The 27,893-nt window shown below is 35.3% G+C and overlaps 2 protein-coding genes across 3 annotated transcripts in view; one reads left to right on the top strand and one right to left on the bottom strand.

The window, feature by feature from the left end:
- Positions 1-4,244, top strand: part of C10H1orf146 (chromosome 10 C1orf146 homolog) — a 7,848-nt gene extending 3,604 nt beyond the window's left edge. Inside the window, exons 4-5 of the mRNA XM_075039016.1 lie at positions 2,663-2,741; positions 4,125-4,244. Coding sequence (XP_074895117.1) covers positions 2,663-2,741; positions 4,125-4,244 — 199 coding nt within the window. The remainder of the gene's footprint in view (positions 1-2,662; positions 2,742-4,124) is intronic.
- Positions 2,894-27,893, bottom strand: GLMN (glomulin, FKBP associated protein). Of its 2 annotated transcripts, none has more exons than XM_075039013.1 (19): positions 27,778-27,893; positions 26,117-26,185; positions 25,492-25,617; positions 23,958-24,077; positions 23,038-23,146; positions 21,029-21,275; positions 20,437-20,536; positions 16,792-16,979; positions 16,248-16,301; positions 15,296-15,326; positions 14,833-14,922; positions 14,331-14,372; positions 14,170-14,243; positions 13,765-13,849; positions 11,671-11,780; positions 10,494-10,557; positions 6,985-7,108; positions 5,477-5,559; positions 2,894-5,348 (listed from the first exon to the last, which is right to left on the bottom strand). In XM_075039013.1, the coding sequence occupies exons 2-19, from the start codon at positions 26,177-26,179 to the stop codon at positions 5,241-5,243; spliced, it is 1,818 nt and encodes a 605-aa protein (XP_074895114.1). In that variant the 5' UTR covers positions 26,180-26,185; positions 27,778-27,893; the 3' UTR covers positions 2,894-5,240. The 2 variants fall into 2 exon arrangements, with proteins under 2 accessions (XP_074895114.1, XP_074895115.1); XM_075039014.1 differs by having other exon boundaries at positions 23,038-23,104.

The following is a 27,893-nucleotide window of genomic DNA, read 5'->3' as shown; positions in this document are numbered from 1 at the left end:
AAATTATTTAAAGCATATGTTTATGAATGGCAAATGAAAAGAATACAAAGTGAATTAATCTGATATGTCATAGGTAACAAAAGAGGACGTTCCTCAAAATATAGCAAATAACATCCCTTTCAATCATTTTAGGGCTATGTAATATAAATTCTTTTTAAAGTTTTCTCTTGACCTGGAAAATCAGGCAGTTTTCTTAGCTCTGTCAGCATCTTTTCATAGTAATTTTCAAAACAGAACAGGCAAGTTTCCTTCATGAGAAAAGCCTTCATTGTAAAGCACAGATTCTTTACCAGCTTTTAAATCTGTTTACTTGGAACAGTGTCTGTTATACAGAGCTAGAACAATTGAAATAATTAATGTTATTTTACATCAAAAGTATAAAACTGGACATTAAAACTGGTTTGTTTAAAGCTTTGTGATTTCTAATGAATCCTGAAAAGTTGCATGTTTCAGTACGTACCTGCTGACAACAGTTATCAGATTGTGCTCCATACTTGTACTCAAAACTATTTTCTGGTAGGTATGGTAGTCCTGACTGCAGTTGATTTTTGCTCAAGACAAGTGCAGTCTTTGATCTTTACCTCCTTGAAATTAGCACCAGTTTCGTTAAATCCTGGGCACACTGCCAAATGCTGATGAGTAGCAGAGTGTATGGGATGAAATGTAGGAAATCTATTACCCATTTGTGAAAATTCCATAAATTTCCATGAAAGGTCTTAAAAGCTCTGCCACCATTCAGCAAGACATGTTATTCAACTGATGGCAATGCAAATTGTCAATATCTACTTTGTGGTTATGTACAACGGATGTGTTGATCACTAACAAATGCAATGTTTTGAAACTATATTCCATTTGGCAAGTCAGTAATTTTATTAAAATAAAAATAATAGTTTTGTCATTGCAGGCCATACCAAATTGATGTTGACAAGGCACAATTATATTCTATATGCATGTGCTTTTCTACTACCTGGCAGCTTGGAGTTCTGCTATTGTATGTAGATCACTGACTGAGCTTTTGCAGTGGTGGGGTTGAAACTTGTGCCATATTCTCTCAAACTACAAGTCGGCTATTGGATTTGTTAAAAAACAAAGTCCCCTGATATTTTCAGGTCTTTCTGTATTACTGTTTCTTTCTGCTTATCTATGGTTTTGTTGCAATTACAGAAGGTTTATTTTTTTATTATTAACAAGAAGGTTATAGGATTGTTGTTCAACAGCATAAATACTTTTATGTAGGGTTGTGTGTAGCATGGAGGAAGTGGGAGAAAAGCAATCTTTATCATCACAGCTCAAACGAGCATTCCACTAATATCCGCAGTAAATCTCTATGTTAACTTTTAAACACCTTGGAGCAAAGACCAGCCATTTGTTTTAATGGCCAGTGTTCTGCCCATTGATCAAATTAATAAAATACAAACTAAATTTAGACTTGCAGTAATTGGAAGCAAAACTATTGATAGAAATGGATTTTCATGGATCTAAGTACATGTAATTGTTTCTTTGTTGCACTTCATTCATTCATGCTTTGCTTAGCCCATTGCTTGTATTAGCGAAGTTGCATCCATTCATTTCCCTAATCCCTAGATGTAAATCAAACCAGTTTCTGCATCAGATTTTAGCAAAACTCAACAGTGACCAGAGTAACTACTCAGCACCTGCCTATAACATTTATTTTTGCTAATTAGAAGAATGGGCAGCCAAGTTCAGATCAGATAGATACTTAACCAGCATGGGTCTTAATGTGAATGAGTCCAAGTCATAAAACAGATTGAGGGGACAAACAGGTGGTAGTCACTAGGGGCGATCACAGGGCAGTATACAATTGAGCAGCTGGCCACTTTGTTTGGATTAAATTTTTGATTATTTAATACTACTCATTCGTTGTTGTTAAGTCCCTATCATGTTTTAGCTCTACAACAAAAAACAGCAGCAATATTACCTTTGTTGTCATTGGTACAACACACTTAAGATGCAAGTGTTAAGGAGAGTCTCTCTGCTTGCTTAATCTTTGATCTCTCTCTCTTCCATGACTGCACTGAATGACAACTGATGCTACTATTTTAAATCTTCAGATTTCATTCTCAAGAATGAATGCATATGAATAACATTATTTATAGATAGAGAAGGAATTTCAGGGTAAATTATTTGAATGAACAAGTCTTTACATGAAATTCTTATGAGAATTATCCTATTATCTTAATCACATCTGACGTACAGATTGCTATATTTAGATAGTACATGACAAAGATTTAGTTCAAATTCTGAAGTATTTTTAGCACAATGTTTTTTAGAACTTTCCTGTTCTTTCAAAGCCATAAAGAAAACCCAAACTTTTTTTACTGGCACTGAGAATGGACAGTCTTCAACAATATAGGAGAAGAGAGTTTAGTTCTCTGAATGTACACATGCTTAAGAACTGTTGACTGATTGTCAAAGAGCCCTAGAAAAAGAAATGAGCCCTTCCAAATCCCACCTAAATGGGACAGATGGCTATACAAACAGCATGAACTCTCCAGTTGCCTTTAAAGATAAAAGCAATCTTCCATGTACTTGTGAAAGAAGTTGTTCACATCATGTGGGAATGCTTTTTGAGTTTTATGGCTTAACAAATTAAATGTGCATTCTAAAAGTAACCTTAACCTTAATATATTTTGATGTGCAGATTCCTGGGCAGTAATTTACGTGTAATACCAGTTCATAATACTGCTGAAACTGTTAAGTTAATGCTAACTATAGCTAAGGTAAGTCTGGTTGCATATAATTAAAAATATTAGTTCTGAGTATATTAGAGCCAGAAAAAACCAAGAACCATAAAATATTTATTTTTCCTTAATGGAACTTTTTGGGTCATATTGACCACAATCCATGCAATACATTGAGGTTGGACTGTTACTCTGATGCTTTAGCTGAGTCTTTATTGTTAAAGTAACTTTAAAAGCTCTTAATAGCATCTATGAAGATAAATTAGATATTTAAGAGCTAATTCGGCTTTTATTTACCACTGTTAAGTTAGGATGTCTTCACTTCATTTACTAGTGCAGAACCAGCATGAGATCTAAATATGTAATGACTTCAACTTAAAGTAAAAATGCCAATCTGAAAACTCTAGTTACTTACATATTTTTAATGATGCACATACTAGTATATTATTTCTACAGCTTAATGAGTGTAATTTTTCTGTGTTTCTGCAACATATCCTGCATGCATCAACACATTATTAATTAAATCTATTTACTGAACCTCTTTAAAGAACATTTTTCCATGAAAATTCTAACTTAGATACTAACTGTAACAGTACTAGCAGCATCCCATGTACAAAAAATAAGAAGAGCAGGTTGAATGACATGTTAGGAATCAAATATGAATTTACATTTTATCCTTCTCTGAAATGAACATTTCGAAATAATAAGCATTAACCTATTCAGAGTATTTATTTTTTAAATGCGTAAGCTACATCTTGCTTATTATATATGGCAGAAGTTGTTAAATACTTATAACAATGTTGAACACTGTTCTTAAACTTTTTATGGAATCTACTGATGTCTGGCCCCATCTCTTAATGTAAACACTTTTCAGATTACTGCTGATCATATAAACTTGAATTTGCTTTTCTACTTGTTCAGAATGTTTACAACAAGTTTCAACAGGAGAGCCCCGTAAGAAGCGATGATAGTATATACCACAAATCTATTGGTTGTCATTACATTATTTCTTACTGATGCAGTACAGAGCCAGTTTAATGAGCTCATCTTTTGCTAGACAATCCCTTAACTGGTATAGGGCCTAAAAAATTAACTTTTTTGCCTCAGATTAACAGACATGGCTAAGGGAGCAATACCATCCAACCAATCCTGGGCTACCATACCCAACTCCTGTTGAAATACTATCCAGATAATCACATGCAATGCTGACAGGACTGGTTATTTTAGGACTGGTCTTGCACCTAAAGGGATACATCACATCACCTCTGTGTACATCATTCCTGATTATCTACTTCAGAAAACATGATTCAGATTTCACTGCTGAATAATTTTACATTTGTACTATTTGAAAAATAAGATGTTGAATATTTTATTACCTAAGAGTTACTGTGTCCTACTCATAATATTTTTCTTTCCTCTAAGGTAACTTCCAAGCCACAAGCAGATGATACTCGTTACAAAATAGCAATAACGAAAGCCCAAATAATAGAAAACAGTCCAGTTTGGAAGATGCTTCAGGACTACCAGTTGCATTGTAATTAATTTAGTATTTGGGGTTTTTATTCATAAATAGAGTGGCTACATTTTAAACAAAATACTGAATGTTCTTAAAAATATAGTTACATTTCAAAAGACTACATACAACTTATGCATTTGGAATGGAAATTTATATTAAATAACTATACAATGAAAAATGGCATACATTATACCAAATGTGCATTCTAAGAAAAAAAAAGTTAACTGCACTATAGAAAAGCCATCCTTATTTTTAACCTGATTCTGAACTTATAAGCTCATCTGTTTATAATAATTTCCCAAAATATTTAATATATCTTAAGGAAAACTATCATTAAAGATAAGGATGATCAAAACAATTCCAAAATATAGGTTTCCCATCCATAAACAGGTATATGTATTAAATCTTACACAGTGTGTTTTTTAAACACAAGTGTTATCTGTTGTGTTACTAAGTTTTAACATCTTACTCGGCTCCAAGTTGATGTGTTTTTCTTTAAACCTGGTCTCCTTTGCCATAGGAACTTACAGTCCTGTTTGTAAATATAAAAGCTTGTTTGTCAACATTAAAAAGTGCTAATAAAAATACCTTGTGCTTAAACAGTGCTTTTTAATTAATGGTTCTCTAGTCACTTTATAAAAATCTTTGCAATTCACAACACCAGTCAGCAACTATTATCTAACAAATTTTGAAAATTAACAGAAAAATAAATGCACAACCATACCTCCTTGCCACAGCATAAGAACAAAAAACCCACTTGTTTTTAGTTTCTAAACTTAAAGAGCATCAAATTCTGAAGATGAATACTGTAGTAAATACGCCATTTCTGTGAATCACATACAACAATAGCAAAATAAAAAAAACCAAAACAGCAACAAGACTTATGAAGAGCAGCATTTGCAATTCTTCTAGAGGCCACTCTAATTGTTCTTCCTTAAGGGTTAGTAGCCTCCTTTTCAACCAAAGTCTCATAGTCAAAATGATCTTGTAAGAAGTACACTAATTCCAATACTTCAGCTGACCTAACTATTTTCATCCATTACAGCTTTTATCTTCACTTCAATGAGTTCTTCTACTCGAGCTAGAACACTTTCTATTAAATCAAATGTGAAGAGGGCCGAGTGTAAAACCTGAAATGACAAAAGAAATTAGGTTTTTTGTTGGTTTTTTTTTTACCCACTGTAAATGTATGTTTGTCTCCAGATTGAAAAGAAAATTTCAATACTTCTGAATAACTTTGAAGGAAATGCAAACTCACCTGAAGCTGCATTTCAGTAGTCATAGCAGGCATCTTTTCCCCACTAACAGTTACAGAACAAACTGTGTTAGAACTGTGTGCCTCTGTAGAAGAAAATAACCAACCAGAGATCAGGCTGCTGTTTCACATAACTTTTGGAATGAAAAGAGTATTTAATGTATTAGCATTTCTAGACAGTAACTGTTAAAAAACTTAAACGTAGGGACTGACCAAACACAGGAAAGAAAGTGCTGAACCTTAAAAGGAAGACAGTTTGAGCTGGATGCTATCTCTAAGCTTTCTATAACACATATGACTACATTACTAAACAGGCAATATTTGCAACTCTGAACAATTTTATATAGCTAAAATTCTCCTTAAAAGAAAAAAAAAGTTATTAAATCTGGTCTTTTTTTGACACATTTTTAATATTTCCACATCCAGAGAGATAGTAGGAGGTTCTTTAGCTTGACTTAATGAATCCAGACATGAAATACTTATTTTATTAAGAAAAGGCTGCAGGCTTCTCTGTTCCAGGCAGATTACTTGCAGCAGGCAAAACTACAAGGGCAAGTCTGAAAATTAAGGGGAAAACCTCTTACCTTCAGACTACATATTTGAAATTCAGCATAATGCTTACAAAGACTATACATTGGGGAAAAAGGCTAAACCATTTACTGTTACGAGTTAGATGTTCTCTCCCAAACACAAATCTCTTTATGCTTTGTCAAAGGCTAGAGAAACGTAGGAGGGACTTAAAGAAAAAGCTTCTGGATTAATTGTAAAGGATTCCCTTTAGAAAGATATACACAGGTTGCCTTCAGAAAATTCCCCTTCTCTGCCTCATACTTACATAGTTTACAACAACAGAAGAGGATAAGACTAGCAGCAAAAAGCTGTACTAACATTTTTGGTAGCAGAAGCAAGTTCCTTGGGCTGTCTTAATTATAATGGAGACCACAAAGGAACAAAAGATCTGACGTACACAGGGATCACCTAAAGCAGCTACAGCTCTTATGCCCTGTGGAATTTGTCTGCTTAACCCAGAGCAGAATCTGATTCTTTGTGTCAGATCAAAAAAAAAAAAAATAAAAAAAAAGAATGTAATCCTTCAGTCTTTAAGAGAGCACCTATTTGCTGTGTGAATTATTTCTTCTCCTGTTAACCTCCCCACACATAGTATGAAACCTAATAGCTATAGATTCAGAGATACTTAGATGCTCCTGTCTAACCTTAAAATCAAAAGTATAAATGCAGAACAAGCTTTGAAGGTCTTCATGTGACATTTCTATCAGGTTTCCATAAGGTTTAAAAATGTGATGAGAGATAAACAAGTTGAGATTTTTCCGACCAATTATTAAAATTACTAATATCAAATATAGCAACTACTTAATTATTATTTGAAATTTGGAATAGTGTCAATAGTTAAATAAAACACGGTCTATATAGCACTCACCAATTCTTTGCTTCCAAAGGATTTCCAAATTTTCTAAATATGAACAAAGCTAAGAAAAAAGAGAACAACTAACCTCTTCTGTTTTCTTTCTTATTCTTTATTTCTGCTTCGTAGTGTGCTTTTGACATATTGAGTCCTACATGCAGTGGTTTTAAAAAATTCTGCTCAATCTTGGCAAGTGTGGTCCATACACCAGTCTATTCAAACAGAACAGAGAAGGTTACAAATTAGTTTGAATGAAGCATTGCAATACTAAGTTTTCAAGCACAAGTTTTCGGAGTAGTCTTGATAACATACACTTCTGTACTGGGAGAAAAAAAAAAAAAAAAGTAGATTCATGCATTTAGGCATGAATAGCATCATGATGGATATTTAAGCTCCTCTCCCTCTCTCTTATATTATTTGTCAAAAACTGGAGGATGAAGTAGTCAAAAAAAATAAAGGGGGGACACACAACAAACTTAGTATGTAGGCTGATAACTACAGCAATGGAAACACAAATTTTCAACTTGTTCTTGTAAGCAAAGCTGAAAGGATCTTGGGATGTTGGAGGTGGGTACTAGCCACTTTCTCAGGCTAGAATCTCTACAGTGAGTGAACAGCAGTTAGATTCCTCTAAGACAATTTAGCAGCAAAACAGCACAAATATTTAAATTCATGTTTCTGAATTAACACTGTATTGTGATGCCAAATGAAAACTCTGATGAATGTCATGCTCCCCAAATATATAAGGGTTTTGTCTATATTGCATTCAGTTTAAAAAGCATTGTAGGAATGTTACTGGATAAGCTGCTATCCCATCCTTAGGCACATTAGCCAAAGTGACCGTGAACTTCTCCCCAGTTTGGCATGGGTGCAAGGAGTTTACAATAATGACACTCAGGAAGAGTATCAGGACAACAAATCAGGAAGAGATACAAGGAAAAGATGCTCAAAAGCCAGGCTGTTCAAGGTTATACAGCACAAGAGGAAAACTTCTCTGCCTTGGCACCTTATAAGCTTGTAGTTACAAAACTGCTGTAGAAGGAAACAAATACAAAGCAGTCTTTGTGTCTTTAGATATAGGAGCCATTTATATGACTCCCTTCTTCAGGCAGTATCCTCAAAGGGCAGATTAAGGATGATAAAAATAAGAATTCTCAATGTTAAATAGTATTGTTGATTACAGTGGAAAATTCACCAAATTTTAATGTTAAATGATACAAAGTTAACTAGTCAAATAAGAAGAATGGTGATTACTTCCACCAGAATGGGGTTAAAAATGAAGAAATAACTTTACAGAAAAATAGTGATTTTTAAACTCTATTTATGAAAGTGCTTGTTACACAGCAATCAAAACATCTGCACTGACCTGAAAGGAGGCATTTTATTTCTGCCCCACTTGCACTATTATGAAGGGAGACAGGGAGGAAGTAAAAAAGAACTGGCAGGGCTTAAATTTAAGGGAAAACTTCAGAAGTGATGCTATTTTCTCCTCAAACTGTAGGGACAGTCTTTATGCCAGGTACTAGACAGTACTATTACGGCAATTGTGTGCTACTACGTATAAATTTTTAATAACGATAAAAGAGGAATTCTCTCTTTTCTTACAGAGCTATGCATTTACATGAAACTGAGCAGACCATAATGAGCACTTAAATAGTAATAACTCCTTAAATCTGAGAAACAGATATAGTCTATCAATACTAACTAATTACATAAATAGTAAATTAGAAATGCACCAAATGAAAGCTATTTTTGCTATTCATTTTCATTATGGTTTTGGTAATCAGTGCAAGCTATATTATTATTATTATTCTACCTAGACGAATAACATAATTAGGCACTTATAAAACTTGTATTCATAGATCTTAAAGTGCTCTAAAAGTAGATCAGAATTTTTCCTGTATTTTGGAAAACAGAAAATTATGTGCTGAAATCCATTACTCCAAATCATAAAATCAAGGAACTGGAGGAGACCAACAAAAACCTTATGATACTTACCTGCTAGAAGAAGGTTAGAATATTAATCTGACCATGATATTGCTTATTCAAGTGAAGAAAGGCTTTATGGTACTTTAAAACTGAAAAGCAATTTTTCTTTAAATTGTCACTAATTTAAACAAGTATTTTAAAGCAAAAATCAAAACATTTAGTACTAAGGAGATAGATGATACTTGTTCGCTACATGATATAGTGGATAAAAAGCTCCTGAGTCACATAAATTAGAGGAATGGTGGAACATAATGATTTTCAAGAGTCAACAGAAGTTGCATTTACTATTAGAATAAGTAGCCATTTGGTAGGGGAATGTAACTGGAAAACTAAACACAAATAATTCCACCAGCTCTTCAATGCTGTAGCGACACAATCCAAGTCAGAGCACCTATAAATCAGCTGTTAGAATATGGAATCCATGTATCGATCCAGTTGTGAAATTCAAACAAGTTTCCCCTTGAGTATCCAGCAACACATTTCCATCAGCTGCGGGTGGACAGGACTGACTGTACACAAAACCAGCAGATCCATCATAATATAATACATCGAATAGCCATACAGCAGCTGAATAACAAATAAGCTTTGCACTGATCTACCAGTAACAAATGTGTCAGACAGAAAAGAGCTAAACAAAACAAAGAAAGAGGTGGGGATTACAACTAAAGCTATAAAATCCTGCTTTAAACTGAGGTAGCATAATATTATATGGGTAAAATACATAAGGGCAGTTTCAATTTTTTAAATATACTGCAAAGTTTAAATATGCAGAGTATTTCTGAAATATCTACATTCAAACATACACACACAGGAGAATGAAGGTGAAGAGGTTTACCTGTAATAAAAACATAGGTAAAAACTGCAGTGGTGAGCAGTTTAGGCTGGCAAATTACCTTTGTATAAAACATTCTAGGCTGTTTCCAGTAAAGCAACGTAGCAGAAAATTGGATGGGTCTGGCCATTCCTTTCGTTACTTCAGCAGATGGATCTTGCAGACAAGAATTTTTTTTATGCTAATACCTAGAGAAGCTTTTAACGTGTACCTATCATGCACCTGCAGAGCAGCTGTAAATATATTGTTTTGCACAGCTAAAAACTATTTAAATATGATTAAATACTTTCTGAGAAATCCTAATACTAACAACTTCTAGCATATTGCACAAAAAGTATTTTGCCTAAAGATGAATAAAATGGATCTCTTGAACTGCAAAGGTTTGTATTATTATTATTATAATAAAGAAATCCACCTGGAGGCTTAAGGGGTACCAGCGAATAAATAAGCAAGAGTAACAAATATTTTTTCTCATGGGAATATTTGATAGAGATGTGACTTTATGGTGACATACTGTAAAATTATGGACCACAGCTCATCAGGCAGAGTAAAAGGATTAGCTCTTTACAGTAACAGTTAAGCATGAATGCAATCAAATCTCATCAGAATAAAATAACACGTCATGTATCTCCTAACATAGTTAATAAAAGCATCACTTCTGGATTATTGACCATTGCAAAGAAAAATGCAAAAACCATGATCAAGAATAACAGTGCTCACATGAATCCAGCTCTCCCCTCAGCTAATCAATCATTTTCAAATCAATTAGTACTTACTTGATTATCACTTTCACAATCCTTAATGACTAAGTATCTCAGTAGATTTAGTGACGCCATAATCCTGTGAATTAAAAATGTACTATTTATCACTTAGAGTGCAGATTTATATCACAGGGATAATAATTTAAATTGCCCATTAGCCAGACATGCTAAAAATACCCATTTGTACAAAATGCAACCACCCATCTGTTGAGCAATATAGCTTAGTCTAGAGCACGAGTGTGCCAACATCCATGTTACAACAGTTGACACTTTGCAATTAAAACTGTCAGCAGATTGGAGTAGGCTGGTGATTGTGAGGGAAAGTTCTCTGAAGAGATGGAACCTTATTACAGAATTTGTAACACACATCACTGGTGATCCAAAGCTGATTTGAAACTAGTGTGACAGTTTTCTTTATTACTGTATTGAATTTTTACTTTTGAGTGCTTCTTAAAATACGCTTTTTGCTTTTGTTTTACCATACATCTTAGCAGAAACTATTTATTGCTTTTTCCAGATAAACAGTACAATTACAGATCATATATCTGGGTTTTTAAGTAGTTATGTGTCCATCTGGACACTATCACCCTACTGATTTACAAGCCCAACGATTACTTGTTATATAGGAAAAGACTAGTCCTATACAGGAGATTTTCAGAGACACTTCAGTTATTTTTATAGTACTCAATACACGTATTTGCTGTTCAGGTAGCTTTCTATTCCCACTCACAACATACTTGATTCCCAGCAGCAATCTGTGAAACAGTCTCAAAAAGGCTGTGTGCTATAAGTTGTATCTGATAATTATTATTGTTGTATTCCCCTGTATCACCTAAGACAACATACCACATTTCTTTTGTTCCTCCAATTGCTTCTGCAGAAAGCTGACAAACCATATATTCCTGAATAAATAATGCTTTACCAATTAGTTCTATAATTTGACATCTAAGGCCTTATATCCTCAGGGAATGGAGGAGGAATTCCTTTCTTATTGTTAAAATCAACGTAAAAGCATTGTGACATTCTTCTATACAGAATTAGTTGAAAAGATGGTTGAAGTAAGTGATCATTTCCATTTCTAGTTCCAAAAATTTAAAATACATTGATGTTGTCACCTCATTAACTACATGAGCATACCCCCTTATCTGTAGTAAGATAGTTTGAAGTCTTCCTAACTGCAATTACAACTCACCTATCTGAGTTTTGCAGAAGATCTGTCTCCGCACCTTCTGGAAGCAAAAGCACTAAATCTAGAAGGGAGATCAGGTGATGTCCTGTAAACCAAATGTTGTCACGTGCCCTCTGAAAAAAATGATATAAAAAGTTTAGCTGAGTACAAATTTAAATCTTAAAGGTATCTTAAATAAATCTTAAATAATTTAACAATAGTTTTGGGAAAACAGAAAAGAAAAAGAAATGGAACACTGGAAGCAATATTTTCTAATTACTACATATGATTGAAGTATACAAACTAGTCTTTTCATAATCCTCCCTACTTTATCTCTCCATGCCAAACTGTTCTTTTCAATTTAATCAGAATAAATTCTCCACCTCTTCAGAATACCACCATCAATATAGTTAATATTTGTTTACATAAACTTAGTAAACTGTAGTAAGCACTCTCTTTTTTTTTTTATGTGGAGGTATGAAGCAATTAGCTATCTTTAGCAGAGACTCTATTCATTCCATAATAGCAGCGTCACAATTTTTTTTTTTTAAAAGATGATCAGGTGGTTTAAGTTTTCTTTGCATATTCCTAAACCTAGAAATGGACTGGAAGGAAAACTGAGATTAGATAAGGAAATAAGAAGTGCAACTGTCTGTTAAATCAGATCAGATGATGGACCTGGAAAGATTAAGACTACCTGGGCGCAAAAACTAAGATGAAATAAATTGATAGCAATAGGAAATTGTTATCATTATGTTTATAATAGAATTCTTTGCATTAAACCGAGAATATTAAAATCCATGACAAAATCTTAAAATTATTTGTCTTTTTGACAGCCAGGGAACTCTACACAGAAGTAATGTGTTAAGAGAATTCTGAAGCTGCATAGTCGAAAAAATTAATTAGTAAGGGAATTTCAGAATATAGTTTCACCTATTCAATTTTAATGCAAGCCCCTTTTGGAACAGTTTTCATATTACCATCTTCTCCACCCCTGCTGATTCAATATACAGGACAGACTATGATCTAATAAATAGTATGTTTTCTAACATAATTATGCTAGCATAAAATATGCATAAGTTTACTATATTGTCCTAATTGACAAAAGGCAGTATCCTTGAGAATCAAATTTTGTTTGGAAAAGGCCCTAAGCAGTTAAAAAAAAAAAAAAAAAAAAAGAGAGAGAGAGAAAAAGTTAATAATTTCTTTTCAATTAATTTTTCTAACTTCCTGGTATAAATTATTATAAAATATGGTATTTAAATGGCTTTGATCTAGCTCAACTCTTTCTGATGAATTTAATGTTTGTGAAGCACTCATAATATAATGCTGACTGTCATCAACTGGGGTTGTTTAGTCTGGAGAAAGGGACCCTGAGGGGAGACCTTATCGCTCTCTACAACTCCCTGAAAAGAGATTGTAGTGAGGTGGGTACTGGTCTCTTCTATCAAGTAACTAGTGATAGGACGAGAGGTAATGGCCTCAAGTTGTGCCAGGGGAGGTTTAGATTGGGTATTAGGAAAAATTTCTTTACTGAAAGGGTTGTCAGGCATTGCAACAGGCTGTCCAGGGAAGTGGTGGAGTCACCATCCCTGGAGGTGTTTAAAAGATGCATAGATGTGGCACTTCAGGACATGGTTTAGTGGGCATGGTGGTGTTGGGTTGGCAGTTGGAGTCGATGATCTTAAATGTCTTTTCCAACCTAGACGATTCTATGATCATAAAAACCAAGAAAAAATTAATAAGTCTGTCTGAACTGGAGCATTTGAATTATATTCAAGAAATGAGGACTGTGAGGATAAACCAAAATACTGCATAGTTCTTCTTTAATAAAGTAGCAGGTATTTTCAAGCACAGAAAAGGTAATAATAACTTCTTAGAAAAATAGAGTAAAATTTTGCAATTAAAGAATACAATTGTAAAATTATAATGTAAAAATACATATGCAGAAAAAAGACAAATTAATATTTTTAATTATACAACTTCCCAATCATAGGTTTTGTTTCAAAGTGGATTTTTTTAATGCATCACTCGAAGCTTAAGCTGTACGTGTTTTCTCAACATAATACTCATAGAATTTTTAGATGGTAACTTGTTTCTTAGTGGTAATAGCCTCACCGTTAACGATAAGTGAATCTGATCTTTTATATTTTTAATAATGTATCCTTCCACACCAGCATGGTTGCTTGTCTTCAGTAAACACCTTCAAACAAACAAAAAAAAGATATTATCTCTTCAAAGCTGCCTATATAGATAGCTCAAAACTTAGATGACATTATGGCCTTTTTCACTAAGAGGGAGTTTTACCACAGAAAAAGAAGATGACTATGTAACCTTTAGACACTAGCTTATGTAAGACAGCTGATTTTATGTGACACAATCGAAATTAATTATTTATCCAAAAACTAACATAGTAAAGTTAATGTGGTTTACCAGATAGAAACTCTGACAGAAATCTTTGTCTACACAATTAAGCTGCAATAAGGCTGATATTACACAATCTACAGTAATTTGGATGCATACCTGAATAATGTATATTTTCCCTCTGTGTCAAACTTGTCTATGAACAACTGCAAAATATGTAAACTCTTCTTTCTCTAAAGAAAAAAAAAAAAGATGTTATCAGATTAACTCTAATTAAATAAATTCAGCACTTAACTGATTCTGTAGGTCCCATTACATACCAGATGCTCTATGGGACAAAGGGTCATAACTTTCACCAAATCCTGCAGTTAGACAAAGAAAACATAATTTCTAATTGCATACAGATTATTACATTACATTACTCTGACTAAAATCTATTCAATACATAAAACAAAACAAAACAAAAAACCCACAGACTACAAAACCATGCTTATGCGAATATTCTCATCAGAGAAATTCACATTAGCTTCAGTGGTTGAAATCCCAGGGTTGATATACAAAAGCATCATCTTTCAGCTAAGATCAATGCCCACCTGCTTCAGTGGCCTGTACATACACTAAGTGTATTTTAACTGTCACTGAAACTTCATGCTGTAGCGGGTAGAAAAGACAATCAATTCTGTACAGCAAGACACTGAAGGTTTCAATTTAACAACACAAGTGTATAAAGGTTCAGTAGTATGTCCTCTCTCTAACACCTAGAAGACAGCTAGATATTATTTAAAATCAAACTTTAAAGACATCTGTGTTGCTTCTTATTACCTGAGGTACATTAATAAAATCTCTGAGTTCTAAATACTGATGGAGAAGGCTACTATCTTCCATTCTCAATAAACAGCTCTCAAACAGATCCTGCAGGTGGGGGACAAAAAAAAAAAAAGCTGCCAACATTTTGCACATATATAAAACGTTAATCTATATGCCTAACATTTCATGGCTAAAATCACCTTCACTATAAATGCTCATTCAGATATCCAAAGTTCCTAGGAGATATGAAAGTAAGTGATGATGCTAATTTAAACATTTATGCATGTGTGTAAAGTTCAATAAATATAAGTGTTTGTAAGACTGAAGAATACCTAATTAAGCCTCAAAATATTTCTGAAACTGTTATCTGAACTATCATTTGCACCTTTCTTAGAAAGGGAAACTAAAGTTTTACCATTACTTAAATTGGAAAAAATAAACATTCTAACATTGAAAATTTCATCAAAAGAAAACTTACAAGTCCTTTAGATAACATAGATTCTTCTGTTCTAGAAAAAAAAGAAACATTATCAAATTTAAGTTGTTGATTAAAAAGACACTGTTGATATTTCAGAAGAAACACTAGAACGGAGATCAAAAAGAACTTGTCCCTCAATAATTTTCATTCTATTTTCTAAATATAGTATCTTTGTTATTCCTCTCAAAGGTTTTTAGGATAAGCTGGCTTATGGAAAAGTTGAAAATTAGACTTCTCTCTTCAGGGCCAAAAATTACTTTTTTTTGCCCTCAATTTTTATAAATGCTCAGAAGCAGCATCTTGTATCTCACAGGTATCAAGACGTGGATTAACTAAGAAAATGAAACTTTTTCCAGATGATTCCATTTGCATAGTTCTGCAAGCCTAAGAAAAACAGAGCAGATCCTAAACTGAAGAGACCAGGAAGCCTTGTTTAAATTTTACCAGGAAATGGTAACCAGTCATAATGGGAAACTTCCCTTCTATAGCAGTGCTAGAAATTATTTGGTCAACACTGCTGCTTATGGAAGGTGAAACAACCACAATATATAGAAAAGCCTGACCTTTAATCAGATTACGTATTGTATCAGAATACATTCAAATAAATACTATCATGATAGTCTTCTCTAGTAGTAAACTAATTATTACAGAAGTACAAGTAAATACACAATCTAATTATTCTGCATGTGTTTAAAAGATCTTAATTTTGCATTTTCAGAATAAAGTTTCTAAAAATGGTATCACAATACAAGCTGAAAACAGTAAATAAATGTTTTAGACAACTTTTCATACTTCCTAGTAAAAGAAATTATCTTGTTGTGGAACTTGCCATTTTAACTCTCAGGTTTAAAAACCTCCTCTGAACTTATCTGGTATATTCAAAAGTTGATTCTATGAAATACTACAAAAGATCACACCCACTATCTAGAACTCCAAATGCCATAAACCCTACCTTTTCAGTAGCACTTCAATATGTGTCATATTGCATTGCAGAAGGTATGATGGACTAAAAGAAAAAAATTAGGTTTACATTAAACTGCATAAGCCATATACATTTGCACATAGTTAATATATTTTACAGGATTCATCTTTTTAAAAAAAAATATAAAAATATCTTTATAAAACTAGTAATTTTGAAATAGACACAAAATATTAAGTCAAATTGCTCTTAAGAACTGTTATGTGGAAACTGTCTATAAATGCAACTGAAAATTTAATACATGTTAATTTTCAGCATGTGACTAATTCTACCCGTTTCTTTAAAAAGACAGCTCATCTAAAACTAAACCATAATAGAGTAATCTGCAGGACTGGAATATGTTCTTATGTATATAATATAAGCTACACAAAATATAAATACATAAAGGTTGACATAAAACAAATACTAGTGAAATACAGTTTTCATTCGTAACTATTGACAAATAAGAAGTTTTCTTCTGCTCAGAAAGAATCTTCAAAGTACAGACTTAGGATAAATGAGGAAGAATAGTTCTTACCTAAATACCATTGGAAAGCAATCAATACCAAAATGCTGAACAAACATCAGATATGACAGACATGCCAAAGAATCTGCAGAATTCTTTCGCTCTATGTCCGCAAACTCTTGATTCTTCCAGTGTGGACTTATGCTCTTATGATGTAAAAACACCAGTGGTATTAATTCTCTTATATCCCACAAAATATCCTAAAAAAAAAAAGAGATAGATTTCCTATAGCTGCCTTTAAAAGGCCTGTACACCCATTAAGTTTCAAAGCTTTAACTGTATTTACAGTATACTCTTACATAGCATAAATTAATATAACTATTTTGTGAGTATTTATGATATATACACATACACAAAAAAAACCCTGCAGGAAAAATAACTACTGTTAGAAGAACGTTACTAAGATAGCAAAGTCAAGCACTCAAAAGTTAGCAAAAGAGGAAGTCACCCTGCAACCCCTAGTTTGGCTCCCTTATCCACAATGCTATGAATAACGACAGCTTCATGATCACATTATGCCACAGGACCCCTGTGTTTTTCAGATCACAGAATAATCGGTATTTTGTTTTCTGCTCACTCAATATGCAACATAATGTTTATCTGCTGAAGGCAAGCCCCGCTTTGAAGTTAGAATCACTCTGTATGGCCCTTCTTTCCAGTGCACAACACAATGACACCTAAGAACTTCACAAATACTAGTGTGGTGTGTCCCCCCGCCATTCACATGAATTAGGAGGTAGTGTAACTCCTATTGTACATACTATGAAGAAACAGTGAGATCAAGGTTAACTCCCTATTCTGGGGTTGTCCAAACTGAACGTGCACGATCTCACATTTTGGAAAGCTAGGATTACACAAGATGTCATATAGTCAGAGCATGACTTTACTGACCTTAGCTGCAGCTCTCATTACCCAATTCCACAAACAGCAGAAGTGAATTTCTTGAGAAAATCAAGAAAATGTAATTCACAATTAGCATAAAAAACATGGTTTCAGACTGTGCCCAACAGGAAAGGCAGAATAAAAAGCCAGTTTTTCAGAGCACCCTTCAACTATCTTAACCATGAGATCATCTTCTGGTAATCCCCGCCTCCTTAACTGCACACCCTGAAAGTTGTGCAATAAACGAAGTAAAGGTCTCAGAGACAAGATTCTTTTATTGCACAACTCCTGATTGATCCCTATACCAGTTCCATCCTGTGCTGAGACATGCTGTGGAAAAAAATGGATGTGATCATGATAGAAAACCTAATTACTGTTGAAAAACAACCAAAAGTTTTGTTCTGCTAACTGCTTAGTGTGTTTTACTTTAAAATCTTAACATTTGGATGTAGAATTCTGTGTGCAAAAATGCTTAGATTTTTAAACACAAATTGGAGAAGAGTTGCATCACATGGCAACTTCCAGACTTCCTCTGCATGCATGCACATTTGCACACATATAGTACATTTACACGTACTTTCCTCACCCCAGATGGCTCCAAGTCTTCCTTTTGAAACTCATCAAGTCTTAGTATGCCATTCCCTCCCCAAAAATGACACCTTGACCCAGTCCCTCTGCTCTTTTAGTACTAATTCCTCCACTATATCATATAAAAAGCTGTCTGTCTTCTAACTCCCTAGTTCATCGTTCACAGCCATTTCAGCCATCTTCCTCCAATAGCTGGATTTCATCAGCCAGCTTCACCCCAGTTCTACCTTCTCAGTAACTTCCATTTCCCTCTTACGTAGTTCCAGACATTCTTTGACTTTTGTCTTTCTGTATTTGACTTGTGAATTTTTCTCCTCTAACCAGGGATAATAAGGTAGAACAAAGTCCAAAGCTCAAACTTAACTCTTCTTTCATACAGTCAACATTAACATGAGAAACAAGTGTATACATAGTTAAGAAAACAATTTACAGAAAAGAACTGTAATGGCCAGTTATCAAAAGTAGAATTGTATTTTTGTTAAAGGTAAATATTAATAACCAGTTAATAGTCATTTAATGCTTAGTTCTCCTATACTTCTAAAAAGGTCAGCTTCTTTTATAAGAGTTGAAGACATTAGCTGCAATCTTGATACAAATGAGCTGTGACTGTCTATTCAGTGTTATCCAACTAGTGGCCTGTTGGCTATCCTGAGGGAAGATTCCGTTTACTACTAACAATATTTTCCACTCTTATATTTCATTACAAGATTTACCAGCCTGCTTCTGAATAAACTGTTATAAAATAATCCAGCACCTGGCTGTCCAGAAGGTTCCTTCATTTCAACAGCCCAACACAAATCATTGTATAACCATGCATTTGAAAATTAGAGGCAACTGCTATTTACAAATACTTTAAATTTGGTGCACTGGGTTTGGCTGGCATGGAGTTGATTTTCTTCATGGCAGCCCATATGGTGCTGTGTTTTAGATTTGTGACCAAAACAGCATTGATAATGCCAGTGCTTCAGCTATTGCTGAACAGTGCTTGCACAGCATCAAGGCCTTCTGTTTCTTACCCTGCCCCTCAGCAAGCCAGCAGAGGGCGGGTGAGAAGCTGGGAGGGAACACAGCTGGGACAGCCAACCCAAGCCGATGAAATTGATATTCCATACCATATAACATCATGTTCAGTAACAAACTGGAGGTGGGCAGAGGGAGGATGAAGCAGTATTTTTCAGATTAACTGCTGTTCAGAGACTAGCTAGGCATCAGTCTGCTGGTAGGAGGTGATGAATGACTGCTGTTGCATCACTTGGGTTTTTTTCCTTCACTTACTAAATTGTCTTTTTCTCTACCCATGAGTTTTCCTTGCTTTTGCTCTTCAGATTCTCTTCCCCATTCTGCTAGGGGGGCCTAAGTGAGTGACTGGGTGGGAGCTTAGCTGCCAGGTGGGGTCAAGCCATTACATCTGGATATGTGCAGGAGAGGAAATACTCTTTACCACATTCAAAACGTGAACAAAGCACAGCTCTACTTTCTGTAATTTTATTAATCACACCTGGTCCTATTTCTGAAAACATACACATATTAGGTGCAGTCTATGCACAGATTGGAACACACATCTCCTTATAAGGCTTGGTTTTGCTGCAAATTTAAATGAAATTATCTATAGCCCCAATAATCTTGCTCTAATAAAACACAGCTTCTACGTAAAACATTCAAAACCAGAGTAACAGCATTGGTAGCATAGAGTGGACATGTTCCCACTGAAATTCCAGCTATAGCATCAGCAGCAGTCAAGCATCAATTTATATTCTTTAATAGTCAGCTGGCACTGCATTAGGCACATTAGAGATTCCTCTCTGTGCAACACTTGGATTAAAGGTAACATGTAGATCTTACCTTGACATAATACTGCAGCAAAGACAATCCTTTAGATATTCTAATAAATTCACACATCACCAAGACAAAGAAGCAGTTAGAGCAAAGTAACAGCTACTGATTCAGACAGCAGTCCAAACTGGTTTATCAAGGAGCGAAACACTAGTGTCTGCAAGATTTGTAATTTCCAGAGATGGGACCTGGAACTGTTCTAGACCTTTATCTACCTGCATTATCTTACAAAGCCCAGGAAGTCATCCCACTAATCAATAAAGGAAGCAAAATGAGCTCTAGAACGAATTATAGGTAATTCTGAACTAGACCACTGGTTTTGCAAACACTGTAATTAATTTTGACTGCACTTACTATAATTTCAGTTGCAAAATGCCGAAAGGGATGCTCTTCAATGCCTTCAAGTTGTTCAAGCTGAGCTGTCAATAATGGGTATTTCAGGCATTTCATACAGCTGAAATAAAAATCGGATGAAACTAAATCACCAATATGGTCACAAATACAGACTATAATAGTGTCACTGATAACCAAGAATAAAGTCTATACTCGTATTAGCTGCTGCTATTCCTGATATTCCAGGGAGAATAAAAAAAAGACCATCTCCTGTAGAAGCATTCCTTAGACTTCACTTCCACAATATGATTATCCTCACTGTTGTAATTTGAGAAGGAACAGAGGAATATCAAATCAGCTTCACAGCACAGAGACCGAGATTTCTTTACCATTTCCCTGTACTAAAAAAAAATAAATTATTTTTACCTTTTTTCTCTCACTCCATAAATATGTAAGGCATATTTAGGTATCTTTTTTGAAATACCACATTAGTTAATATAAGTTGGCAGCATTATAAAACACTAAGATGATTTATTTACTGCCTATGTAATAAAAGCCTACAGTTCGTTTTGTTAAGTTACATGAATATATTACACTGACATAAAATGCTCACAATTTTAATAATTCTTCTTTCAGCTCCATGTCATTGTATTCTGATGACTTTTCCATGTTTTTAATAACTTCATTCACAAAAGGTTTAGTAAAGTCCACCACTGCATTACAACATTGACAGAGACCAAGTTTGTCTTCCTCTATTTGTTGTTTTGTATAAGGTACAGGTAGGGGAGTAAGCTGATTCATAATCATAGCCAAAGATAAACCCAATGAGTAGGCCTTCTTGTTCTGAAGTTTCAAAAGCACTGGGGGAAAGAAAAAAAAAAAAAGGAAAAAAAAGAGAGAAAGAACATTTTGAGACATTAAGTTATTACTTACTCAGTAGAGAAAAATGCGAAGAAAAACAATGTGACTACATAAGAAAGCCTTTAGTTTCAGAGAAGGGGAGGGACTGATACCTGAAATCACATGAGCATATCCAGCAAGACTAAATGTCATCAGCTAGTTTAATATGCTGTAGTTAAGATGACCATATATTTGAGAATGACAAATATTAAAGCAGTCATGCATTTCAACACATTCTTCCTTTCTCTGTAGCACCATGGTTGAGTACTGAAAAAAATCTTTCTAAAAGTAGTCTAAGTGAGGTAATACTTATTTATCTGACCTGGAGAATTCACCTATTGTTTGACTCTGTCGTGGTTTAACCCCAGCCAGCAACTAAGCACCACGCAGCTGCTCACTCACTCCCCCCCCCACCCAGTGGGATGGGGGAGATAATCAGGAAAAGAAGTAAAACTCCTGGGTTGAGATAAGAACGGTTTAATAGAACAGAAAAGAAGAAACTAATAATGATAATGATAACACTAATAAAATGACAGCAGTAGTAATAAAAGGATTGAAATGTACAAATGATGCAGGGCAATTGCTCACCACCCGCCAACCGACACCCAGCCAGTCCCCGAGCGGCGATTCCCTGCCCCCCCCCTTCCCAGTTCCTAAACTAGATGGGACATCACATGGTATGGAATACCCCGTTGGCCAGTTTGGGTCAGGTGCCCTGGCTGGGCATGAGAAGCTAAAAAATCCTTGACTTCAGTCTAAACACTACTGAGCAACAACTGAAAACATCAGTGTTATCAACATTCTTCACATACTGAACACAAAACATAGCACTGCACCAGCTACTAGGAAGACAGTTAACTCTATCCCAGCTGAAACCAGGACAGACTCCTTCTGCACTTGGCAAAATCAGAGACCATGGCCCAACTTTTCTGCTGGGATCTGACTCTACCTGAAGCAGCTCAGAACTGTTCCATACCCCATGGCAGAACCAACAGAGGGGCTCCCAGACTGAGGAAGCAGCACAAGTGGCTCTCCACTTAAACTGCACTCAATGCAGGCTAACTGCAGATTGGCTATCCAAAAAAACACATACTTCCAATTACCAAAATGCTTCTCTTGTTAAATTCTAACGTAACACATCTCAGAGACCGATACAATCAGACTTAAACTTGATAGACAACAGTTGATTTCATCTCGCATATCAAACCAGAAACTACGACTTGTTACCTACTTGGTGGGTGTCCAAAACCAACATTTTTAGTTTTTGTATGTAAGCCAAAAGAATGCTTCCCTCTCAGCAATCAAATGTTTCAACCTGCTTCAATCTGAAGTAAATGTTTTATACTATGAAAATATGGAATTTTATGTTTTAAAAGTTAAATAATGAAGAATTTCACAAATCCATGTAATTCTCTATAACAACAGTATGAATTGTTTACATCTCTAACTATAATGTCACAGGACCACATTCTCTTGTAAATGATGAAAAATAGCTGAGTATTGCTTTTTCAACTGATGCTATTAATCCCATCTACAATCTTTTTCTAACAGGCCAATATAAACATGAAAGTTATACCTTATGTTATTTTGCAGAATGTAATAGACTGTAAAGCCTGTCAAGACAGATGTATTCTGAAGCTATTCCAGCAAAGGCTAAACTAAATTGATAAATAAATGAGAAAATAATTTAATTCAGAAATCACATGAGAAACTGAATCTTACCTGTCTGCAAAGGCTGAAGCAATAACATGACAGTTTGGCACGCTTGCTCTCCAGACGCCTGCTCAATCTGCTCAAGTAAACCCAAAAAAAGTTCCTTCGGATTGCATAGCTGCCAGAGAGGAGCAATGCATATTTTTTAATAACCATGGTCATAAGCTAAAAAACTCTTCACAAGCAAACTTCAATACAGAAGTTCCTGAACGTCAAGAAAGCAGATCTGAACATCCAAGACAATCTTTAAGAAAACAAATATGAAACAGTAAGTACTTCCCTATAATTAATGTCTTCTGTAGAGTGTATATGTGTGTACACTTCTATATAAGCTGCAAAAATATAACAATAAACAACAACACTAAACTTGATTTCTATGGTCTATAAAAACCTCACAGTACCTTAGCAAAGTAATCCTTAGGAGTAGAAAGAAAAACTTCAGTGCGAATTTAATTCAAGCTATAGAGTTTACAAGTTGTTTTTTAAGTACATGAATGAAAGGGAACTAGTGTCTACAGATTAAGACTTTTCCCCTACTACTCCATCAGAATCATCAGGTAATCATTGTCACTCTGTATCTGCAGTAGACAAGAGGCAGTATTGTTGTGGCTGCTCTGACTGCAGCAGCTGGCTATCAAAAATTTCATGAGTTCTATCTGCCTTTTTCTTCTGTGTAATGCTGTCTCTTTGTTTTGCCCAGTTACTAATTCCACAAAATTTCTAAGAGGTCAATTATCTCTGAGAACATTAAGCCTATGTCTACTTCAGATGAAATTGGCTCGTGAGTTTAAAAGTTACAGGAAATGGACAGAAGAACCCAGAAGTATTCATGACTTGTTTTCTTTGGAAATCAGGGAAAATTAGGACCTCTCCCTTCCCTACAATTATTGTATTATAAGCATATATTAAAAAAAAAACAAAAACAAAACCTGTGCCAACTGATCTAGTATCTTCAGGCAGTGTTCTCGCTTATCATCTTCCTGTTTATACATGAAAATACATCTAACAAGAGGAGAGATGAGATTCCAACCCATATTCTTGATGATAACCTAAAAAACAGATTTACAGAGAATAAACCAAAACTGGACATCTTCTAAACCCAGGAAGATTGTATATACAAAGGCGAAAAAAGACAACAGGTCCATGTCCTGGTTGTAACCAACACCACAATGATATAATTGAAAATTTAACAACTATTACCATAAAGTTCTGTATTTGACATTCATTGTATTCTCTCCCCATACCTATAAACACAGCTGCATACATTGCGTAGTTATTTTCAATGGATTAATTCTAACATGTCAATATATTTTTCTAAGAATTTATATGACAATACATTTAAAACAGGACTGAGTAGAGTTTTGCTGAAAGAAAGAATGCTTAGACAAATTATGTTTAACCTGAGGGGATCAAGATCTTCAGTTGTTACTCCGAACTCACAAAATTCAAAACCAGACTGTGAACCCCATGTAACATTGCCAAAACATTCCACCCTTCACTTTCTTTCTGAACTTCCTATTTATCTGTGTACAATTTAGTATATACTCCCAGATCCCCAGAGTGCCTACAGATGTTAGCATCTCTTGCATTAGCATCAGCTTAGTTGGCTTTTACAGTTTTGGCCAATATTACTATATCCATCTGTGGTGGGTTGACCCCAGACAGCAACTAAGTACCCACCAGCTGCTTGCTCGCTCTCCTCTCCCAGTGGGATGGGAGAAAAAGAAGAGCAAAACAGAGTAACTCATGGGTCAAAATAAGGAAAATTTAATAAGTGAAGGACAAAAGAGAGCAGGGGGTGGGGGAGAGAATAACACAAACCAACTCCCACTGGCAGACCAATGTCCAACCAGTCTCCAAGCAACAACTACTTTGGAATGGGTCCCTGTCCCCATCTCCATCTGTTTTGATTGCTGAGTATGACGTTATATGGTATGGTACCTCTCTTTTACCAGTTCAGGTCAGCTGTCCCAGCTGTGTTCCCTCCCAACTTCCCTGCTTACTGAGGAGGCTGAGGGAGAAACGGAGAAGGCCTTGACACTGTACAAGCACTGATTAGCAATAGCTGAAACACTGGCATATTACCAACACCATTTTAGTCACCAATCTGAAACACAGCACCATATAGGCTGCCATGAAGAAAATGAGCTCCATGCCAGCCAGACCCAGTCCCCCATCTGAAATCCTGTCCTGCAAAAGAGGGACACTGTCACTTTCTCTTAATTATGCTTTTGTCTTCTCTTTTCTCTTTGCTTAACCCACTGAAAAACAGTTATTCATGGTTTTGTTAAGATTACCATGACTTGGTTTCTGTGAGCTACCTGAAGTTACACAAGTACATGCACTTTACACAGAGCAACTTATTAACTGTTCATATGCACAGCCTTGCTCCACAGTGAAAGCAGTTTTATCTGTTTAACAGTGTTAGCACACAACTAATACATAGTGCAAATTTAAACTCACCTTATTTTTCTCATTTTGAATTACTTCTAATAACTGAGCTGCATACCCATCTTCTAAGCATTTCTGACCTGCAACCTGAAACAGACTAAAATCTTCTCCTTTGAAATCAGCTTCTTCCAGAATTTGCTAGAAAGAAAATATGCATGTTTAACTCCATACTTACAAAAGGCAAATAAGAAAATCCAAACTTCCATTTCAAAATTAAACGTAGTGTCATTGTAACTTACCTCTGCTTACATACATCTTTCACATATTAAAAAAGCTACCAAGAGCTACTACAGAAGACACAGCAGTATTTCAATAGCACCTTCTAAGTCTAGACTACAGCACACTGTTTGGAAGATACACTTTCTACAACAACCTGCTAGGGTTTTGTTCCTTCAGACAGGTACTGTTCAGTACCAGAACACTTCATTCTCCATAAAGCAGAAGTTATCAAGCATCTTGGGATAAGCACCATAGAGAATTCAATGAAAGATGGAGGCTGAACTTAGCTGCCCAATGAAGAGTTCTGCTAACAACTAACTGTCTTGTGTTTCGGGGTCATTTTGGTTTTAATTATAATATATGAAGAGAAACACACACTACTTACACTTGTTACTTTTATGGAAAGAAAACTACTTACACATCTTTGTATTATTGCTTGAAGTTCATCAACTGCCATTATAGTTTGACTTTGTTCTGGCATTGAAAACTATTATAAATTAAAGAGTGCAGTATTAAAACACATGAAGTAAAAACAAAGATAGAAAAATAATCACACTCTCCAAAAAAAACACCAATAGAGGAATGAGAACAACCTAAACAGACAGATATTATGAAGACCACATGATAAAAAACCAGGAAAAATGCATTTTTAAAAAGTGTACACTGTATTATTCTACTCCCCATATTTGCAAGAAGCAGTATTACAGACAAGAAACAACCTGCATTTTATGTATAAGGAAGCAATTTTTCAAGTAGTATCAAGGTCATCTTAAGAAGTTAGGAGGCCTCAGCTACTGCTTGGGTACATACATTGAAAACTGCAGCAAATACAGAGTAAGTCTGGATTCCTTGTGTACCAAGTGCAGATGCCCATAATATACTACATTTTCTGTGACTATTCTCACCAGAGGAGCTCCTGCTCAGCCTTGACTGGTGCACTCTAACCTGATGCCTGGGATGTGCACAGCTGATCCAACTACCATGCCAGTTTATATCAACAGTCCAATCAAGATTACATATGCACTATCATTTATTTCATTCTAGTGTCTAGGTTAGGCTAGTTCAGTGGCCTTTTACCTCTAGATACTTTAGCAAGAACGTTTTAAATTATAAACAAGTAAGTTAAACATTTGACTAATGTTAAGCACATACAAAGTTTTACAGTCAGGATCAGGACCATGAATTACAAATAAAGTCAAGCTTGGTTATCCCATGTGATATATCAGAGCAGCAGTCATAACCTTTAGTTTTAAGTAATGCCATGTGCCTAAACCTGGTTATATGATCACTATAAGAGTCAATTACCTCTACACCTGGATAATTAGCTAACTATTCATCAAAAGACCCAAGTTCCATATTTATACAGACATCTCAATGTAACATCCTCAATCATTCCTCTTACGTTTGACCTCAGCTACAGCACACAACATCTCGATAACTAAGCTACCTGGATGTTTACAAAAAACAGGCAACTCACAGAAGCTTAAAAAGCATCTGTGTTATGAATTTTATTATACAAAGAATAAACAACTCACTTTCTAGTCTCAACGGCCTATTTTAATATTTTTACATCACTGCAATCTATCAATGTATCCAGCCTGTCATTTTAATTTGGTCATTACCATACACTTCATTACCACATGTTGTACTCTTTGAGCTCTTCATTTTACAGGATGTTAGTAATCCTCCCAAAACAGTTTAAATGCACTTTTGAACGCTAACATTCTTGCATTTTCAGCCCTCAGTAACTTTACAATGTACTTACAGCCTTGAAACATGCCCTGAGCTGTTCCAGGGATTTACCAGCTGAGCTCGCAACGATCTCAGGCCTTAATACTTAATCCAGTTTCTAATTAAATCTTTTCAGAGGTTTCAGCGGCAGGTGGGCAGCGTCTGAATCATGTGAAACTTTCTACTATTAACACTCACCAAACTGCCTCCTCTCTAACAAACATCTACCTCAGCCCCTTCCCTAGGCGGGGTACAACACGCAAGCCAGTACGAAGAGGCTGCCAACGCAAACCCTTAACGCACGGCTGAATTAAAAAAAACCACAGGCCACCCCACACCCCGCCTCACCTCAGCGGGCCGTCACTAGAGCCGCTCCCCCGCCGCAGCCCCGACCGGCCGTACCCCTCCGTGCCCGCCCGCCCCACACGACCGCGCCGCCGCCGCCTCTCTCCGCTCCCGGCCCG

The sequence above is a fragment of the Buteo buteo genome, chromosome 10 (genome assembly GCF_964188355.1).
Source record: "Buteo buteo chromosome 10, bButBut1.hap1.1, whole genome shotgun sequence".
Classification (NCBI taxonomy): domain Eukaryota; kingdom Metazoa; phylum Chordata; class Aves; order Accipitriformes; family Accipitridae; genus Buteo; species Buteo buteo.
This window is presented reverse-complemented; position numbering and strand designations above follow the sequence as displayed.

Excerpts from the sequence above, each read along its gene's own strand:
- GLMN (XM_075039013.1), bottom strand. The coding sequence starts at position 26,179 with ATGCCAGAACAAAGTCAAACTATAATGGCAGTTGATGAACTTCAAGCA. Across the intron at positions 23,147-23,957 it reads TACTAGATCAGTTGGCACAG|CTATGCAATCCGAAGGAACT; the intron begins GTTTTGTTTTTG and ends CCTCTCTGGCAG. Across the intron at positions 20,537-21,028 it reads AAAGAAGAATTATTAAAATT|CTGTATGAAATGCCTGAAAT; the intron begins GTGAGCATTTTA and ends TTTTTATTTCAG.